Source organism: Nymphalis io, chromosome 6 (assembly GCF_905147045.1).
Source record: "Nymphalis io chromosome 6, ilAglIoxx1.1, whole genome shotgun sequence".
Classification (NCBI taxonomy): domain Eukaryota; kingdom Metazoa; phylum Arthropoda; class Insecta; order Lepidoptera; family Nymphalidae; genus Nymphalis; species Nymphalis io.
The window spans coordinates 4,691,848-4,712,535 of NC_065893.1; the positions used below are offsets into that span (position 1 = coordinate 4,691,848).

The 20,688-nt window shown below is 35.0% G+C and overlaps 1 protein-coding gene across 7 annotated transcripts in view; it reads left to right on the plus strand.

The window, feature by feature from the left end:
- LOC126769261 (PH and SEC7 domain-containing protein) overlaps nt 1-20,688 on the plus strand; it is a 159,877-nt gene that overhangs the window by 135,680 nt on the left and 3,509 nt on the right. For 2 of the 7 annotated variants that reach the window (XM_050487928.1, XM_050487922.1), the window contains exons 2-16: nt 10,224-10,290; nt 11,234-11,287; nt 11,770-11,857; nt 13,933-14,184; nt 14,267-14,383; nt 14,466-14,574; nt 17,071-17,207; nt 17,621-17,713; nt 18,042-18,151; nt 18,581-18,951; nt 19,115-19,290; nt 19,421-19,614; nt 19,763-19,964; nt 20,092-20,246; nt 20,500-20,626. In XM_050487928.1, coding sequence (XP_050343885.1) covers nt 14,093-14,184; nt 14,267-14,383; nt 14,466-14,574; nt 17,071-17,207; nt 17,621-17,713; nt 18,042-18,151; nt 18,581-18,951; nt 19,115-19,290; nt 19,421-19,614; nt 19,763-19,964; nt 20,092-20,246; nt 20,500-20,626 — 1,883 coding nt within the window. In that variant the 5' untranslated portion in view covers nt 10,224-10,290; nt 11,234-11,287; nt 11,770-11,857; nt 13,933-14,092. Of the gene's footprint in view, nt 1-8,107; nt 8,492-10,223; nt 10,291-11,233; nt 11,288-11,769; nt 11,858-13,932; nt 14,185-14,266; nt 14,384-14,465; nt 14,575-17,070; nt 17,208-17,620; nt 17,714-18,041; nt 18,152-18,580; nt 18,952-19,114; nt 19,291-19,420; nt 19,615-19,762; nt 19,965-20,091; nt 20,247-20,499; nt 20,627-20,688 lie in introns of those variants that run through there. The other 5 variants (XM_050487927.1, XM_050487923.1, XM_050487924.1 and 2 more) reach the window with 5 other exon arrangements.

Here is a 20,688-nt window from a genome sequence, read left to right on the forward strand (position 1 = left end):
GAAAATTTACTTGATATAATGTGACGGTTACTCATGCAGCACAGCTCAAGGCAAACATGTTTAAGTCTCACATATACAGATAACTCTCATTGAGATGAAATTAGATAACTTAAATATACTGATTTACTTATAACTTGTTTATTTCATGTTGAAATATTTAAGTTATTTCTGACATTCAAGACTTATTATATGAAGTGTTATTGAAGTAACTGTTTTTGGTTATGTAGTCGTTGTTAACCATGAAACAAAACCTTAAATGTCATATGTAATATATGCGATATTATAATATTGAACATAAATAACAATCTCCTCACTACTGTCGATGTGTGCTGGTTTATTTCTATTTGGGAAAGAAATCAAGGCTGAACATAAATTATATATATTCATTGGTTACATGTTAGTAATTGAATGTGATTGATGGCACCATTCCGAGGCAATTATACAGTTTATGTGATCTGTAATATTATATCTGAAAATGGAATTAAATTATTAAACTTAATTTCTAATAAATGTTAGATTGCAAGGATTCAATTCAAGAACACTACAATTTAAAGATTGTCCCTTGTTAATTTATTGAATTGAATACAATCAGTATTATGCTAAACAAAATATAGCTTATCACTTATGTATGCTATTTATATATGTTCTAAATATATGTGTGAGTTTAGTACAAAATTCCACCGAGACAGGATAAAAAGCGTTGTTTTTCTTTCATTATTATTGTTAGGTTTTTAAATTTTGCATTGTTCTATGTTTTCCCCTTTAATGTAGATAAAACCATGGGGTACATCTAGTCTAACATATAAGTATTATATATATAGCAATATTACAATATAGATTATCAATATAAATAAAGAACACTTTAAATATAAATGGTATGGTATAATAAATTTATAATTGATTAGATGTATGTTGAGGTCATCGTAATAAAGTATCATTTAATTAGGTAACATTAAATATTAAACAGAGAGACAGGCATGTAGAAGTCGAGACGTTCGTATGACGCACGGCTCCAGTGCTGTAATATGAGAAAATTAATTTTACTCATAGCAATACCAGACAGTCGTTTTGTGTATATTTAATGTGTAATTTTCGATGAATATATTACTTTGTTTCAGTTTATTTATATTAATATTAAATATAACTAGACTAGTTATAGTTTTGCACGTAGTGTAGTATCGCTATGTTTAAAGTTATCCGTTGTTTTGACTTATTGCTGGACCTAAAAAGGTCTTTAATGTTTAAGGAATTTTGGAGCTTATTGTGTTCCGCCGCTCCACTGCTCTACTCTTTGGTAAACATGTGACAGAATTACATCCGAAACATGCAACCTGCATTCTCACGATGTTATTCCCTTTAACGATCTTCGAGCACGAGAAGAATTCAAAACAAACTACACGTGAAAACAGGATAGATCCGAAATTTACTTTTAAAACGAACTTTATTTACAAGATAATCTCGCCGACCTACCCTTCAAATATTTATCAAAAATATTTATTTACAAGTTGTCTTAAACTACCTGTTGTTTTGTGTTAAATTTCACTACAATCGTTTTAGGGATCAAAAATATGAGAACATTTATAATATTAAATAAAATTTAAATGCAATTTTCAGAGAACTATTTCACCCCATTTGGGATTGTAGAACAATGACGGCTCTACAATTCTGTAACATGCAAGTTAAAGCACAGCCTCTTAAAAATCTGAAATGGGATTTTAAGTCCAAGCATTGACCGACTGTTGTGGTAACTTTAAAATTTAAATAATGAGAAGTGCATTATTATTTATTTGTTAAAAGAAAGCATTTCGTATAAATCACTAGACACGTTTCGAAACTTTTGTTATGCGAATTTAGTGCAGATATATTTAAGTAGGTATTATTTGTTTACAAGATAATAGTTGCCAAGATTAAAATAATTTTAATCAGCTTCTTATATAATTTTAGAATTCAACAACCGTTTGTTTTCCTTTAATTATTTAAAATTTTAGAATACTCAATGAAGCTTGAACGAAACAACCCAAGAGACTTACATAAAAACCGATCACGAACATTAATCCACTATTTTAGCTTTGATTTGCTCTCAAATCTCCTCTATAAATTATTTTAATCGAATATTCAATGTAGAAACTTCCTACTAAGTGTGCCAGCTGTGTTGTATTATTTGTTCTGTATTTCCTACATTATATCTTTCAATGATTTTTTTTATTATTATTTCAAACCGTTACAAGGAACGTCGAAGGAAAATATTTCAATTGTGTGCCAAACAAAACAAAACTATATTTATGAATATGTAATAACATTCTGACTAGTATTCTTGATGTCGTCAAGAAATCGATCTCCTTCTACTTGTGAAATTGGAACAAACCACTTCGAAGATGGACCGAATGTAATACATAAATGTTTTTCTCTTTTCCATCTATTTTTAGTTCATCCAATTGGCCGTTAAATTTTATTTTAAAATATAGACTTGTATATACATTGTCATGTTTTAAATTTGATAACGAATGTCATTCGCTTATGACATATCAAAAAATATCATATTTATTATTCCATAAATACTCATCAGTACAAAATGAAATAATAACATACAGATAGTCACACTCTTACATTCCATACATCAGTACGTTTTCTTTTGTTTTGTTAAGTCCATGTCTAGAGTACGAGTTCGATAGTTAGAAAGGCGAATCCGGTTTTCGAGCGCAAAAAAATAATGCAAGCTTTCGTATAACCGCCGCCCGTATCGCCTTATCGCGACAAACGTACGCGGGGGCTTTCGGTTTTCCAATAACTCATTAGTTGTGTCAATCATGCGAGCCGATGTCAAGTATAAACCGGAGTATCACAACTCTTTGATCGTAATCGGTAATCGGCATCAATAAATGCCATTCATTAATAAATGATAGATGAAACTGCTAAAAAAAAAACGAGATGGCCTAGTGGTTAGAACGCGTGAACCTTAACTGACGATCGTGGGTTAAAACCCGGGCAAGCACCACTGAATTCTCATGTTCTTAATTTGTGATTATAATTCATCTCGTGCTTGACGTGTCTTATTTCATTGAAATTCTGCCACATGTGTATTCTACCAACCCTCATTGGAGCAGCGTGGTGGAATAAGCTCCAAACCTTCTCCCCAAAAAAAAAAGGGAGAAGAGGCCTTAGCCCAGCAGTGGGACATTAACAGGCTGTTACTGTAAGCTTTTTGGTACGCGCGAACACTAGTTCTCTATATATCTTATAAAAGTCAGCATTAAAATAATGTTGAAGTTATATTAAATTGTTAGCAGCCCATTTTAGAAGCTAGAAAGAGAATTAGATTTCTCTCTTCAGGTTTAAGGTTAAGATGAGACAGAGCGTAAATAGCTCTACTAAAAGAGGAAAAATCGAGTTAAACGTGAACTTTAAGAAATGCTAAGAATAAATACCTATCGCATAATAAATATCGCAATTGAAGTTGTGATAAAAATAGCATCCTATCTAAAATGTCGGGCAGAGGCGGATATTATTTTACAGGTGGATGATTTCCTGGCAGTGCACTCTTTAAGGAAATAGAACTTTGTTTCTTATAAAAAGCAACATCTCTCGAAATATCCAAACATACGCTTACTACAATTTTTTAAAGTCACATTTGAAAATTTATCAATATTACCAAGTCCATAAATATAAATATCGATTGATAACAATCTTTACCAAAACAAGGTTACACGTTGAAACGTTTAAAACAAGGAAAACATTGTAGTGTATTGTCTAAGCAGGTACGTACTGAAGCGGTGCAATGAATACAAAAGCGTCAATACGTACATTTCGATGCCCCTGTAATATTAAGGATTCGACCTGACCTATATCCCGTTGTAAATAATCCTTATCCTATTAACCTTCCTCGTTCCCTCGTAATGTGAAGATTTTCTGTAGTTCTGAATCTACTTGTCTCTTCTTTCTATTACATATTATCTTGTATGTATTATTCATTATTACTTCTGGTTGTTCAGACCGTTGTTCACTTGTTGGTAGGGCTTTACAAAAAGCCGAAGGTACCACCCACGCATCAAATATTCTACCGCCAAATTGCAATATTTAGTATTGTCGTGTTACGGTTTGAAAAGAGAGTGAGGCAGTGTAAATACACACACAAGGGATAGATACATAACATCTTAGTTCCCAAGGTTGGTGATGCGTTCACGATGAATGGAATGGTTACCAACAGGTGACCCAATTGCCCTACCTAATGCAATAAAAAAGTAGCGCTATTCTGTATGACCTGACACGTTGAAAATCGATTGCGATGCATACGCGATTATGATGGGTATATAGTATATATATATATATATATAGTTTAGACTCGACAAGTCGTATACTATAATTTCAGGTTCAAACCAAAAAATAAATTATTATGACTTTTATAAAATGTATATATAGTAAACACGATTATTCCGGCTATATTTATAATAATATAAGCACGGTTATATAACACAAATGTAAGCAGTTGTAAATTAAGTACTTGAAATTAATGATAACGATAAGTAATCATTACTTTATAACTACCAACAAATATGTACTTCTAACATAATAATATCCTAGGACATTATTCACAGACGGCCATTTGAACCCAAACTAAGGAGAGCTTGTACTATGGAAATCAGACAACTGATATGCTATATGTACTATTTTTCTTTACATACATACTTATATAGATTACACCTAGACTTAGGACAAACAGGCATGTTCATGCACACAAATGTCTTTTCTGGGTGGGAATCGAACCCAAAACCTTCAGCGTGAAAGGCAAGTATCTACCACCCACGCTAACCGGCCCATCACATAAACACATAAGTAAGTAATTTTGTGCTTTTCCTGAGTTATTTATTTGCCGTAACAGCCTGTGAATGTCCCACTGCTGGGCTAAAGGCCTCCTTTCCTCTTTTTGAGGAGAAGGTTTGGAGCTTATTCCACCACGCTGCTCCAATGCGAGTTGGTAGAATTCACATGTGGCAGAATTTCAGTGAAATTAGACACATGCAGGTTTCCTCACGATGTTTTCCTTCACCGTAAAGCACGAGATGAATTATAATCACAAATTAAGCACATGAAAATTCAGTGGTGCTTGCCCGGGTTTGAACCCACGATCATCGGTTAAGATTCACGCGTTCTTACCACAGGGCCATCTCGGCATTGTTTCTTTACAAAATATTAAATCTAGGCAGTTTGAAAAATATTCTAGAGATCTTTTTATAGATGACGCGTGGGCGTCATGAAATTAACAAGGAGGGTGCTATAACGGCTAATAGTGCGTAGGCTTTGGATGCACGGTGCATGGGCGTAGGGAAAGGTAGGCGTTATATAAATCCGCTTCTACTTTTTATAGCTTTACCGTAGGTTGTTTGTGAGCAACTTGTTTTGTTCTGTGGATGACACTCTAGCGATCATAATATGAAACTTATGTCAACAAGTTCATCATGTACACCGTAATGGACCGCTCATGCACATGGAATTATGAACGGATTTTTTAAAGTAAGAATACGTTTTCTTTTTTATCTACTATTCGTAAGAATGATTACTGTACAAAAGAGTTAAGCTAGGGATTAGAAGATGCCTTAATGTTAAAGCATTTCATGAATACTGTTAATTAGTAATAAACACTAGTAGACATTTTTAAATTGGATTATTTTCCAAAAGCTCGAATCACTACATATTATAAAAAAGACTCCCCCGCCGCGACTTTTAGTCTTAACGCTATAAACACAAATCTACCGAACGGTTTTTATACAATTTTATCAATGTACAGAGTGATCCTCGAGGAAGATTTAAGTGTATAATTCATTAGGTTTTATGAAAATTGGCTGAAATATGAGGATACGAGTTGAAAATGTGTAAAAAAAATACCGATTGGGAGCTTTACTGGCGTGTGCCACGTAAACCATTAGAGTTATATGTATTACGATAAAAACGTTTTATGTAAAACATTATTCTGCTCGTGCGATGCCGGAATAGTTAGCTAGTGTAATAATAAAAATGATTTCCGCAGAACATCAATTTTCGTGTTAAACGTTGTCATCATAAAATTACATTAATTAATTCCATGATGTACATCTCCTGTTATAATTACCTTTTTGTATGAATTAAAACAAACAAAGATTTGATAATAAAACAATTATGGCAACACCGTAAGATGAGTCTTTACATGCAGTCTTGCAAATGGTATAAAACGGCTAAATAGTAATTTTAGAACTAATTCAACATATTTGAATAACGCATTGAAAATAGCGTGGGCAGAGCGATTACATGTGCTAGGAAATATAAACGTTTAGAAAATTATACATTATATTTATTTATATATTTCTGCTATAAAAATTATGATATCGCAAAACCTTAGTTGATACCTGTGCGAAACAGGTAGCTAGGATTTTATAAGAAGCTCATGATAATGATAATGCCGTACTGACCGATTTCGGCCACGACGGCCAATATCGAGAGAGATTAGCCAACGGCGCAGCACAAACACAAATGCACTCTGCCCCCACACTCTCATAATTCAATGGGACAGCAATCAAACACTACCGAAATAGTTCTGGTGCAGGACTAACAGCTTTACGTGCTTTCCGAGGCGTGGAAGTGTACACACTTCAGTCTTCACAACTTCCAGTCTCCGGGCTGCTAATAAGAATCTTCGACAGAAAAACCCAATAACTTTTTTTTGGCCCGACCCGGGGTTTTAAACCTGGACCTCTTGAGCTGCGACCTTATATCTAACCACTAGACCAACGAGCCACTCATAAGAAGCTCAAGTGTTGTCAATAGTTGGTATAAGTGTATCGCTTACTATAGCTATTTTGATAGTTAAAATAATTATATACGAATTATTTTCAAGCAATGTAATCAAATCGTAGCAGGACAGTTAATAATCACGACTAATTTAATTGCAATTAAGTTGAACATTATCATGTAAAACTTTACAAACTTATGTTTATTTTATTTTAACACGAATGCCCTATGTGTCATCATTAAAATATTCATTGTCTCTTGTGGTCATAGACAATATCTCTACTGACATGTTTATGTTACGAAAAATAATCCGTTGGTAATTATGAGGCACCTTATCCAAGTCAACTAAGTACAATAGACGATCCATAATATTTGTCTTCTAACATCGTTAAAGTTAAAAAGACTAATTATGTTATAATACTTAATTACTATAATTTTTTTTTATTATCTTATACTACAGCCTTGTAATCTATTGTACATAGATGACATGTGATAGATACTATACCCGAAAACTGCTCAAAGTATAACTAAATAGGATGAACACAAATAAACATAATAATTACTATGTATGAATATATGATGAAGCAAATACATAAAACAAAATATATATGAACAAAAGTATTCACATGTCTGATATTCTTACTTTCTTTATGTTAATTATTCAAAAACATATATTGTTATCAAATGTTTATGTATTATGTTATGATGCAATTTCCTAATAAATACATAAATAAATAATTTCAGTAAATACATGTGCAATGAAAAGCGATAATATTTGAATTTATTGACGCCTTAAAAGAATTCAATACGTATATAAATGTTTATATATCGCTTGATCTATTTTCCTTGCAAACTTTTTCATTAATATAACCAGTTATACGAGAGACACGCGCGTCAATGTTTCCAAATTCAAAAACATATATATGAGAAAACCTGAGCAAACGCATAAATAAGTGGTATGACTTAATCACCATGATTAGTATCCTTTTTAGAAAAAAAGACTAATTCACTCGTCAATAATAAATACTATTAAATACCTGCTCATTTTGTCACCTGTCACTTTCGTGGTATCCTTGACTCTTATCTTATGTTTTGTTTAACGATTCATGTAGAATCAAGTTTATGCTATTAATTGAGAAATGATGACACGTAATTTGCCCTTTATGAAAATCATGGTCAATATCAAGGAAGAGTATCGCCTCTGCTTTGAGTTTACCCTTAACGAGGCCAGGTGGGCAGCAGCCAACTTAATCCTATTTCCTGCTCCCTTATATAGCAGTCGATTTAATTTATCTCCTAAGCTCGGTCCATTAGCGCTCCCTCGTTTGATAACAGTTGACGGCGACGGGCGCGGCAAGCGCTCGTGTTGGCTCGGCATTCACTGCGCTCCCGCAATTTCGATGCAATAAGTTATCTCTGAGAAGATTTTTTGTTCTCCTCGCATCGTTGGAGCCATACCATCTTGAACCATACTCGACGTCACTATATTTATCAGCGTCTAGTTTTTAGCGGCCAAGACTAGTTGTGAAATGTCAGTGAGTGAATCATTTAAATCAAGAGGAAGTGACGATACCGACTGTTGTCCTTATTGAAGTTTAGTGAATTTTTAGTTTTGTAAAGAAAGCTGTTTCTCGTGGCCTAGTGCGGTATAATTATATATAAAATATACTATGACTGCAAAATGTAATATTAATGTCGCCAGCGAGCCCGTTTTTGATGGCAGAAATTCAAAGTAAGTTGGCTCTGAATATAGTATGAGCACTCAGTTTTAAACTATTTCAATTTTACAATGCATACAAACCGTTCCCCATACTAGAAAATTATTCTTTGTTTAAAAGTCAAGTATGATTATATAAGCTATAATGTATATTATCTCTATAATAGGAATTATGAGTTATTACAATAATATGTTTAGTTAATTGATATAATAACATATCACAAATTCATGCTGTAGTTACATACGATATGATTAAACAGCTACTGACTCGTTAAAAATTATAATCAATTGCTTTCTTTAGATTACTTAGCCACTTTATAAATGTTAATTAAAATTAAAATGTTTTTATACAAAAAAATTTGAAGAATCAGATATTTTGTAAAATGTTATATTTATGATTAAGATACAGAATGTATACATAATAAGAAACCAGACTGGCCTTAGTTATTATCTTTATCTTATTGATAATATTTTTTACATAAAATTACCAATTTTGAGTGAAGTTTTACTGTTAAAATTATACGATCAATATAACATTAGACGAAAGATGTACACTATAACAGCATTGAAATAACTTCGAAAAATCGTATCTTTAATTACTTATATTCTTTCAGAAAGTATCAAAACAATCAGTGTAATTATTTGGCATATCTCCAGATGTTTATTGTTATAAGAAGGGCCAGTAGGTGATCAGACTAAATGTTCGTAAGACACTACCGGTTTTTAACCGGTAACAAGAAGGTTCTCTGTTGTCCCCGTATGTTTATATGTGCGTTATTTTCGATCGATTCTTTTACTGGGATAATCTTTATGCTTTTGGGAGTTTTTAGTAAATAAAATATACTGTAAACGTTGCTCAGGAGGTGTAATTAGTTGAGCAATGCTGTGTCTTTTTCTTTCGAATGTCAAATCAATGATGACAGAAAAAGAGAAATCACTGTACAACTAAGCACTCGTTAAACAACGTATTTAACTAAGACCTGAGGGTTCCAAGTTTTTATTGACACATTTTTGGATATAATGAGTGTGTTTATTATTGAAGAAGATTTTTTTTAACCATTAGTTCATTATTATTAAAAAATTTAACTGTATGTCATATTGCAGATTAGAAATAAAATATATCTACGATTACTATGACGTGTACAAATCGATTCTGTATAATATTTCGTACGCGTCAAAATAAATTAAAAATTGCAGAGATTTAAGAATTATTATTAAGCTAGAGCAATCGCCAAAAACGGTTTACGGTACTGTTGATTCAACGTATGAGTCTTCGGGTTATTGGCATTCATATAATTCTTTTAGCAGTAAATCTAACATTATTAAGTTTTATATACGGCAGAAAATATATAAACACTAAAGGAACATGTAAGATTTTCTGTTCAAATGAAATGTACTTCAAAATATAATTAACATTTATTATATTGGTACTGTCAAGTACTAGTAAGTGATTTTTTTATGGTTTTGATAAAAGAGCGTGTTTCAAATACATCATTAATTTATTAAGCTCAACTATTAACGAACAAATGAATGTTAAGTTTTATACTAAAGTACATTGCTACATCTCCAAAATGTCGGTTTAATACTATGTATTTACATTCTATGATTGTGGTACGCATACTAAGTAACATATCAGACGATACTATGTCTCTATACAGATTGTGATTCGTCTTAAGATTTCAACGTCGTCGCAAAGTCGAACTTTTCGTATCGGGATGAATTAATGGAATCGCGTGTTTAATTACAGGTTGAAGCGGGAGACGTATTGCTCAAGGTCAATGGGACCGATGTGAACCGGTTCACAACCCGAGAAGGTAAGGGTTTCGCCATTTATCACATATGACATATATAACTCCAAAACATGCTCACCGATGATAACTGGTCGAAACTAATTGACGTTGCCACTGAGAACGTATCGTATCTTAACTTACTATATTATATAAAGCTTACATGTTACTTTTTACTTGTATATAAAACGTTACATTTTTTTGTTGTTTTATAATAATATGAATCCATAAAATAACCGGTTTTTATTACGACATAACACGTGTAAAAATTAACATGCAGTTCGAAGTCATTAAAGACAATGTATTGGACAGTAACTGATGTGGAACATGGTTACTCTTCGGAATATTATGTGAACTTCCGCTGAGATAGTGAAAGTTATATCCATAAGTCTCGTGTAATATTTACACGGCTTTTAATATTTAATGATATACCGAGATAACACATACATTCGTTTTCTATTTGATAGATATGAGGTAAAACAAATAACTCCCAAATGATAAAATGCCTTAATAACCAATTATATGGTTTTTTTTCCGCAATTAAAGATGTAATTCACATATTAGAACCTCGAGTTTGGCCGCTTGGTATCTGTGAGTTAGTAAGGTTAATGCAATGATCGCGTTATGGCCGGCCTCTCGGCCCGCACTCCGCAGTCCGCACGACACGCAATCGCATAATTCACATTTAACACTTACTCCGCGGGTTAATCCACTTCTGACTCGAACAATTTTATGACTAAACTTATTTATTTCACAAAATACATTTCTCCTTTGTGGACAAAATAGAAAAATTCGTTCCGACGATAGTAATCAAGATTTTATCAATAAAACTCCTCAACTCCACAAACAACTCCTTACTTTTGTTAAAATTGTTCATTTTAACATCTTGTTTTGAAGTAATTTATCTCAAATGCGATAGAAAAGTTGAGATTGTAAACGTCGTTACTTGAAGAATTTTATTTTGTTTCAGTTCTAAAATGCTTGCGACTATCGTCGGATCCCGTCACTTTACGGTTAAAGAAGGGTGAGTGTATCAGTCAAAACATCAAATGAAATGCTTATTAAATATACTCGGCTGAAGTATGACATTTAATACGAGCCTTGCGGTTTCCATTAATAAAATTCGCATATCCCCGAGTGGAGTGGATCGGTCGAATTTACGAAATAAGTCGCAACAAATAAGAGAGGCAATACGCCGACTAAATTTATAGCTGACTCTCGGGATTCGACCTGGAGTGCCCTTACCCGCGAATATCTAATAATGCAATAAAGCTTTGTGTATCGACTGGAATTTAATTGAATTAATCAAAGAAATAATAAAAACTTGACTAAATTGCATACTAAGTACTTGCATTTATGGACATGAGTCATTGCACATATAAGGCGATATCTGTTATGCTTTCAAATAAAAAATGCAAGATAGTAAAGATTTAATTTGGAAATAAACAAGACTACCCTTTGCATTTTCCATCCGCATTATCTCCTGATATCATAACTATGTTGCAGACCCACAGATCAAAGCGAACGTGAGGCGCTATCTGTCCGCCGCCGCAGAGCGTCGCACTAGCGGGCCCCAGCGCACGAAACACGATAAGTGAGTATTATTTATTTTACACTTAATTGAATTATTTCGCAGGCATTTAAAATATAACTCAGTGATAACGCATTGGGAAGTAATGCATGTTTACGTTACATTTATATGAGAGTTGCCGATGACGAATAAAGCAAACATAAACTTGAATACCAATACTTATTGGGTTAGGTCTCCCGTAAGAGGTCGTTTTTATTGGTTTAATCTTATGAGCTAATTTCTTTATTTTTGTTTAGTTGTTCGGATGGCTTGATTGTAGTTACAAAATTTAAAAAGTTGTTTATTTTTAAAATGTCGTTGCCGAATGTTCGTTGGAACCAATTTTTACTTGTACACGTCTCCCGTCGGATACCCTCAGGTCTTATATTTAGCCGCACCTCGTCGTGGGTGTAATCGAATACCGACCCTCCTAAAGTTTGACAGCTGATATCCGACTGCGATAAGCGATAGCCCGTGCCATATGTGTCGCAGACGGTCACCCTCGCCCCTACACTTTTAACGAGTGACGTACCTATGTAGGAAATGTCTTGCACGAAAGTGCTGTCACGTGACATTAACGAAACGATTAGGAGAATAAATACTTGACTTTTAATACAAAAAGATAAAATGAAAAACATAATAATGTTTATTACTCTCATTCATTGTAATAGACTGCTTTAAAGCATTTTGTAAGAAATTAAGCGGCTATCATTTATCGTTTACATATAACAATTACTTTTTTGAATGAAGTATGTATGACTCACGACATGAAACAGGACGATTGTTTTGGCTAGTGTAACAATTATTCGCAATATTCTATACGACAATTTTGTATATCGGTATGAATGAAATTTCATTTAGGCTCGCGAGGCTGCGGGACAGTGATGGCAATTAATAAAAGCGCTGACCCGGTTACTGTAATGAATCTATGAAATGGAAGATTCATGTACGCAAAGCTGCGTCGCGAGCTCTTTATAGCCATCGAATATTTAGAATAAACGGTTATACATTCGACATGCTCGTGGCTACTTATTAGAATTTTCATCGCCCTTTATTTCGAACGAATTGTAATTAAATATTAATGACGATGTTTGAATTACTTGTGAATGTACTCTTTAGTACTGCTCAAACCGCTAGGATTTGCTCAAACCGCTTGAAGTATGAATTAGAATCTTTATTCTAATTCATACTTCAAGCGGTTTGAGCAAATCCATTCGATTACTGCCAAAACTTGGATACTTTTTTGCCTGTAAGTAAACTTCAAATGTTTATGTCTAAGAAAGTGTGAAAGTGTGCAAAAAGTAGATAAAGTTTAATAATAACATAACACTTACTACACTTGTTATGTGATTCAATCAATAAATCTTAATATTTACCGAAACTTTATTCTATACGGAATGATGAAAATCTTTAATTTACGCTTTGTTCAAACTTTATTGAGATGAACTATAGAAAATATCGCCGTGTTAAAATTTTATTTCTCTACAGTTTACGAGACTGTCCACAAATAAATAAAATTCAAGTGTCTGTCTGTAACTTCAAAGTATTTGCACTTTTTTAAGTTAATTACTATTTGTAAGTTACCAAAGCAAGCATTATATTTTATATATTACTCTTGGGTAGGTTGGTACCAGCCTGTCAACCCAAATTGTACCGACAATCAGCAATACTTCGAATCGTTGTATTTCGATTGATAAGTGATTGAGCCAGTAACTACAGAAACAACGGACAAAAATCATAGTTTCCAAGTTTGTTAGTGTCTTACTGTGTCGTTGTATATAGGCGGTGGTGACCACTTACCATCAGGGGGCCTATTTACCCACTGCCTACCTATATAAATAAAATATGCTAACACAAATTTAACGCAAGTAAAGCGGCACCGCTAGTAAAATAATAAAAGATTATAAACCGTGACGAATATACTATGTTAATGACAGTTACTCTTTTAGGTGAGGCAACTGAAAGTTTTTTATTAAAATTGAAGTACGTATTTATTATTCTTTTCATTTACTTAAATATAGTAAACTTTTAATTAGAAGGATCTGAAACGTATAAATCTCTCCGGCGATTGCAATTTGTAAAGCATAAATCTTATATAGATCAGGATCACCGCCGTCGAGTAATTCGAACAGCAACTCGTCGAGTAACTCGTCGAGCAACGGGTCGGGTGTTCAGTCCGGAGAAAGTTGCGAGGCGCTGTTGGCGGAGGACCGGGCCGAGCGGCGACCGCGCGTCACTCAGCCTAAATTCGAGGCTTATATGATGACCGGCGACCTCATACTCAATCTGTCCCGGGTTGAGCATCCGCACCACAACCACCACGCCCCGACACACCGCACACACTACCACAGGTGACTCTCATTGAGAACCCGTCTACGCTTTATGTTAATGCTACATTAATATTCAATGATACATCGTCTCTCCTTTCATTAGATATAATTCAACGCCCGCCTCGCCGAGTGAAAACCGACTGGCCGCTCGTGTTGAACTCTCACAACGTCATAACTCTTCGCCCGATACGGGATACATCGGAGACCATGCCAGTAAAATGTACGTCATTTTATTTATTTTAAATCATCGTTATTCTATTTTATTATTCCATATCAAAGTATTTTAATATTTCTTTTATCAGGTTTAACTCGCAGCCCGCGTCTCCAGCGGGAGGAAATGCTGCCTCTGGCGAGATGGCGACACGCGCGCAACATATCGTACGAACTTCGAGATCAGAAGATCACTTACAGGTAAATTGCAATATCTTCACAAAAAGGTATAAAGGATATATAGTTTAGATTTCAAGAGGACTTGAGTCCGACGTATAAAATGGCGAAACTCACTTGGATTAAAAATTATTTGCTAATGATAAAATTATTGTAAATAGATGACGTAAAATAAGTAAACGGATAAAGAGCTCGATTGGGTCAATTCTAATGTGATACTTTAAACTTTCGTTCCTCGCAAATGATTCAATACAACTTTAAATTAATATAATTGAAGGTTAATATATGTCTTAAGGATAAATAATTTATCTCAAAGTAAGGTCGTAGTAACGATCGAAATTGTATTTGTGACGTTTGACGTGTCTTGTTTTTATTGTTTCATACTTTGGTTTCTTATCTCTTTATGAATAATTAATGAATAATAACAATGCGCACTCAATTCGTAAAGCGCGACGTGACTTCGTCACTATCTTTCATTAAGTCATTATAATAAACGTCTGACTCGTTAACGTTAGCTACGTCAATTTATTTATTATACATTAGACAAATATTCTAACGAAACGACATTAAAAACTACGGTGGCAACGTTTTCTTGTAAAACTTGTTTCGATCTTAATCGTTGCTATTAATAATGCGTTGTAGTTAAGATGAACTGTGACTGGCCGTAGTAGCTTCAATTAATTCAGTTATGACTAATACCGCAATAACAGTAAAAAAGTTCTTATCGTGTTTACTTTTGACGAATTACGCGTCTCATAAAAATATCGTTTAAAAAAATATTATTAATATTCAAAAAATGTATATTAACCACGACACCGTGTACGTAAACATTTTTGATGATTCGAACACCAGCTAATATTAAATGAAAATAATCGCTTTCGTGGAAATATTTTTTTTTTAAATTGACGAACAGCCTCACGTAACGAATTCATACATCACACAGCGTCATCGCCTAACACAGGATTTTTGTTTATTTTGTTTATTTGTAAGTAAGTGAAACAAACAGCATATTTTATATTACATAAAACTTATAAAAACCTTAAATAACACACATGCCAATACAGTTTCCACAAATAATTAATCTGGAAGTGAACATATATATAAAATAGATAAAACAGTAAAATTAAATGTATGGTAATTAAAAAAAAAAAAAAAAAACTAACAAGTGTAAAAAATGTATATAAACCAAACCTATATCATGTGAAATATGAAAAAGGAAAAAAAAAAAAAAGTTAATAACAAATCTTAATCTAATTATTTTTAAGTATCGAGTTAAACTTACCGAGACCGCCGCTGAACAAATCTATGTGGTTATATTTATCGTTATAGTTGCTACACGATCTTACTATAAAACTATTTTTGTAATAATTTGTTTGATGATTTGGAGTTGCGAAAGTGGCTTTGTACCGAGCACTTAAGCGAGGACAGTTAAATAATATTTTATTTAGGAGATAAGGCGAATCTATAAGGCTGTTAATAATTTTAAATATAAACAATTGGTCTCTATGTTCTCGTCTAGTTTTCAAGGACAGTAGAGTAGGCAAATCGTGACCAAATTTATATTTTAATTTTTCAAGAAATTTATTTTGAATTGTTTCGATTGCTTGAATATACTTAGCATAACATGGATTCCATACAGTCGATGCATATTCCAAGTGTGACCGAACGTAAGCATTATAAAGTATAATGTGTGTATTAGGGTTCCTAAAGTCAGTACCTTGCCTTGAGATGAAGCCCAACATTTGGTAAGATTTTTTAACAAGGAGGTTGCGCTAAGACACAGACCTGTCAACTGAATATGAAAATAAAATACGCTGTACGCATTGTCTCGTACTCGCCGTTGGGGCAGCGAGAGAGACAGATGTTTTTAATCATTATCATACAATTAAATGCTAACGCTTCAATTATATTATGTACTTCTATGCAATTATATTATGTACTTCTAAGAGTCGAGATGGCCTAGTGGTTAGAAAGCGTGAATCTTAACCGATGATCGTCGGTTCAAACCCGGGCAAGCACGACTGAATTTTCATGTGCTTAATTTGTGTTTAAAATTCATTTCGTGCTTAACGGTGAAGGAAAACATCGTGAGGAAACCTGCATGTGTCTAATTTCATTCACATATCATGCCACATGTGTATTCTACCAACCCGCATTGGAGCAGCGTTGTGGAATAAGCTCCAAACGTTCTCCTCAAAAAAAAAAAAAGAGGAGAAGAGGCCTTTAGCCTAGCAGTGGGAGATTCACAGGCTGTTACTTCTATGCTCAAACATTCAAATGTAGGACACATTTTGTCTATTTATAAACCAAGGGGAAGCCTTAAAATAACCAGACCTGCAACGTTATACTACGTTCTAGTAAATCATTTAGATTCGAAATAATAATAGTAACTTATCGATACTGTTCAATTTATTTTTTGTAATTAAAATTGTGTAAATCAAGTGATACAACGAGAATGATGAACCGACCGAGTCAGGATGTTCACATGAATCTGGCATGTTGTTAAGAGAGCGCCGTAAGTTCCAGAAGGAGTCGTCGCTGAGCGCGGTGGCGGTGGACATGGAGGAGGACGTGACGTCATCGCTGAACACGCTGCTGGACGCGCGGCCCGACTCCGCCACGCCCGCGCCGCGCTCCGACTCCGACGAGCGCGACAGGTACGTGCTCTGAGGATATAAAGGAGAAATTGCCTTGTTCACAATTGATTATTTTCAATTGGCTTCATATTTTTTTTGAGGATAATTGTTTTTATTTTTAAATTTAACTACAAACTATCGAAGGAGATTAATAGTAAAACAAGATGCACAATTTTTTTTCTTACTTGTATGAAATGAAAAAAAAGATAGTCTTATAAATATAAAATATGCAACGGATTTTGTTTCCACCCGCGCCATGTTTTAAAAGTCTGGCAGTTTTTATTGTTGAAACAAGCATACTGGAAGATATACGAATGCACACAAGGGAAGTTGAACAGATAGTTCACATCGAAACTTCGCTCAGGAGAACTAAGGTATTTAGAGTATACTTAAAAAATACCAATCAATTTAATTATCTTGTACATTATCCTTAGGATCGTATGGACGTACAATGCACCGATATCTCAATGTAACGGATCGGCAGCCACATCGAATTCGACCTCCATCTCAGATGGAATATCACAGCGGTTAGTTGCGACTATTGAAATTTTATATATTAATAATTGTACTTTGTCACGTATCGAAATAAACGAGACAGTAGTTGTAGATAATAAAGAAAGCTATAGATAGCTCAATCCACGGTGACTCACCGCCCCCCCCCCCATTATTTCTCCAATCGCTATAATGCAAGTGTAGTAACATACGCCTTTTGGATAAATGTTTTGTAGTGTTATGTGATATGTGGCGGCCGTGTAGTTCCGGCAGAGTCGATTAGAGCGACTCCACCCGAGCCGCGAGTGTCGCAAGAGTCGTTTAAGTAAATGACGGCGTTAAGTATTGACGGTCCGTGCGCAGGTCGTCGTCCCCGCTGTCGCCGACGTCGGCGTCGTGGTCGGCGCTGTCGCCGCGCGCCACGCCGCCGCACCGCGCCGCGCTGGCGCCGCACCACCACCGCCCGCTCAACGGTACGCTCACCGCCTCTCTCGCCACCACTGCCGACATCCAAACTGGCCTGATAGTAAAGATATCTAGACAAAAACCCTAGTAACTTATTTATTTACCCAACCTGAGGCTTGAACCCAGGACCTCGGGATGTGCAGCCTTGTAGCACAATGTGCACAAGAAAACAATCACGGCGTTAGCACTTGGAGCAAGCACGTCTAGGTGATTCCCACCTCATCAGTACTTTTTACCTCAAATTGTTGTAACTTCAGCCACTAGGGATAACATTTCATGTATGGGTAGGAAATATAGTAGTGTACAAATTTGTACACTCTGTAACAATTGTAGCACCCTGACTTGGCGTGACTACTGAGAAATACCTTTTATCCGAAGTTCCCGGTCGAATGTAACATTGACGTAAATATACAAATAACGATTATATCTCGTTTCAGGTGATATGAGTTTATCGGAAGCGGTATCAAATATATCTAGTCCGGATTATCAAGATCAAGACGACATGTTCGACACGGGCAGGGAATGTCCCAGAATGGAACTATCCGACCCGTCCGACTCCGATTCCACAATACTAGTCTCCGAACCCTGCCACAAAAGAGCAAAGTCAAATTCTACCTACTCAGATCACGGAAGCGACGTCACGCTCAACGGAGATCACAGTAAGGACTATAGAATAGTCATACAAGTGAAGGGGCCAGAGAAACAGAACGCGAATACGAATGATAATGTAAATAATAATAACAATAGTAACTACGCACAAAATGGTAAAGAAAATGGACACAACTCGCCCGAAAATCAAGGCTATCAGGTGAGGAGCATGACGTGAATGTGAAACTAATAAGTATATTAGCTACGCAACCACGTATTTAGACATTTACGAGTATTTTAACTGAATAGTGAATAATAAGTATGTAAACAAATTTGTGAACCCGAAAACCAATGTAATATGGTGAAAAATGTTTGTGTTTCAGGAGTTGTGCAGCGGGTCAGACGCCGGATCCGACGAGGGCTCGGACGGAGACTCGCTGCATTCGTTCCACTACAGTCCGAAGGCCGTAGACATACCCTCCGCCGAGCGACTCGCCAAACGACTGTATCACCTCGATGGGTTCAAGAAGTCAGATGTGTCGAGGCATTTAAGTAAAAAGTAAGACCTATAATTATATTTAAAAATATATATATTTATTATATTTCAACTTTATTGAGATTTTTTCCTAAATGGATATTTTATAATGTTTGTTTTAATCAAGCTCAATAGTAAACCTTTTCTCTTTCAGCAATGAATTCTCGCGAGCCGTAGCGGAAGAGTATGTGAAACACTTTGAATTCAGCGGTACGACGCTGGACGAGGCGTTGAGGACATTCTTAGCTCGTTTCGCACTTAGCGGCGAGACACAGGAAAGAGAACGAGTCCTCGTACATTTCTCTCGTCGATACCTCGAGTGTAACCCTGGGGCTTTCAATTCGCAAGGTAGCTTTACATTATGTGATTACAAATAACGTTTTTACTAAAGAATTTGTTACACGTCAGGTTAAAGACATGTATTAATTTCACATAATCGATTTTAGTAGTGTTGTTATATATATATTGATAAAAATATTGTAATTGTTATCATCAGACGCGGTCCACACGCTGACCTGCGCTATAATGCTGCTGAACACGGACCTGCACGGGTGCGGCGGCGGCGGCACGTTCCGCCGCATGTCGTGCGCGGAGTTCATCGAGAACCTCGCCGAGCTCAACGACGGAGACAACTTCCCGCGGGACACCCTCAAGCATCTCTACCACGCGATACGCAACCAGCCGCTACAGTGGGCACTGTAAGTCGTTTCTTTAATTAATTATCCTTAATTAGAGATAATTTTATATTGTCCCTACGATATATAAAATTTCATTTACCCACTAATAATGATTGGGTCTATTACGTTATGCATTTATGTGATACAGTGACGTGGAGGTGGCTCCTTCTAGCGGTGAAAACCGTTCCTCTGCGCCGGTGGGTAGTAACCCTTTCCTGGACTTGCCTGACCAAAGTCGCGCTATCGAGTACAAAAAAGGCTATGTTATGCGGAAATGTTGCTTTGACGCTAACGGAAAAAAGAGTAAGTTTTGCATAATTTTGAAATTGTCTAATAATATAATATATTTAATTTGATAAAATTAATTTAAAAAAAAATCTCTAATTCATAGAGTGGTGATCCCACCAGTTTTGAAATGGTTTCATTTACGAGCAAGTCTAATTGTTGGCATAACTTTATTTTATAAAACCTGTAGATTGAATATTGTTGTCAGGTAAACAAAGTGCAAGTGAAATATTTTATTGACGTCTAGTCTTACGTAGTATTATTGTTTTAGCACCTTTTGGTCGACGAGGTTGGAAAATGTTCTACTGTACTTTGCGAGATCTAGTCCTATACCTGCACAAAGATGAACATGGTTTCCGGCGGAGTCAAATGTCAGACAACCTACACAACGCAATCAGGTAAACAATGACTATAATTAGATTACAAAGCCAAAATAAAAAATAGTAAAATTAAACAGTAG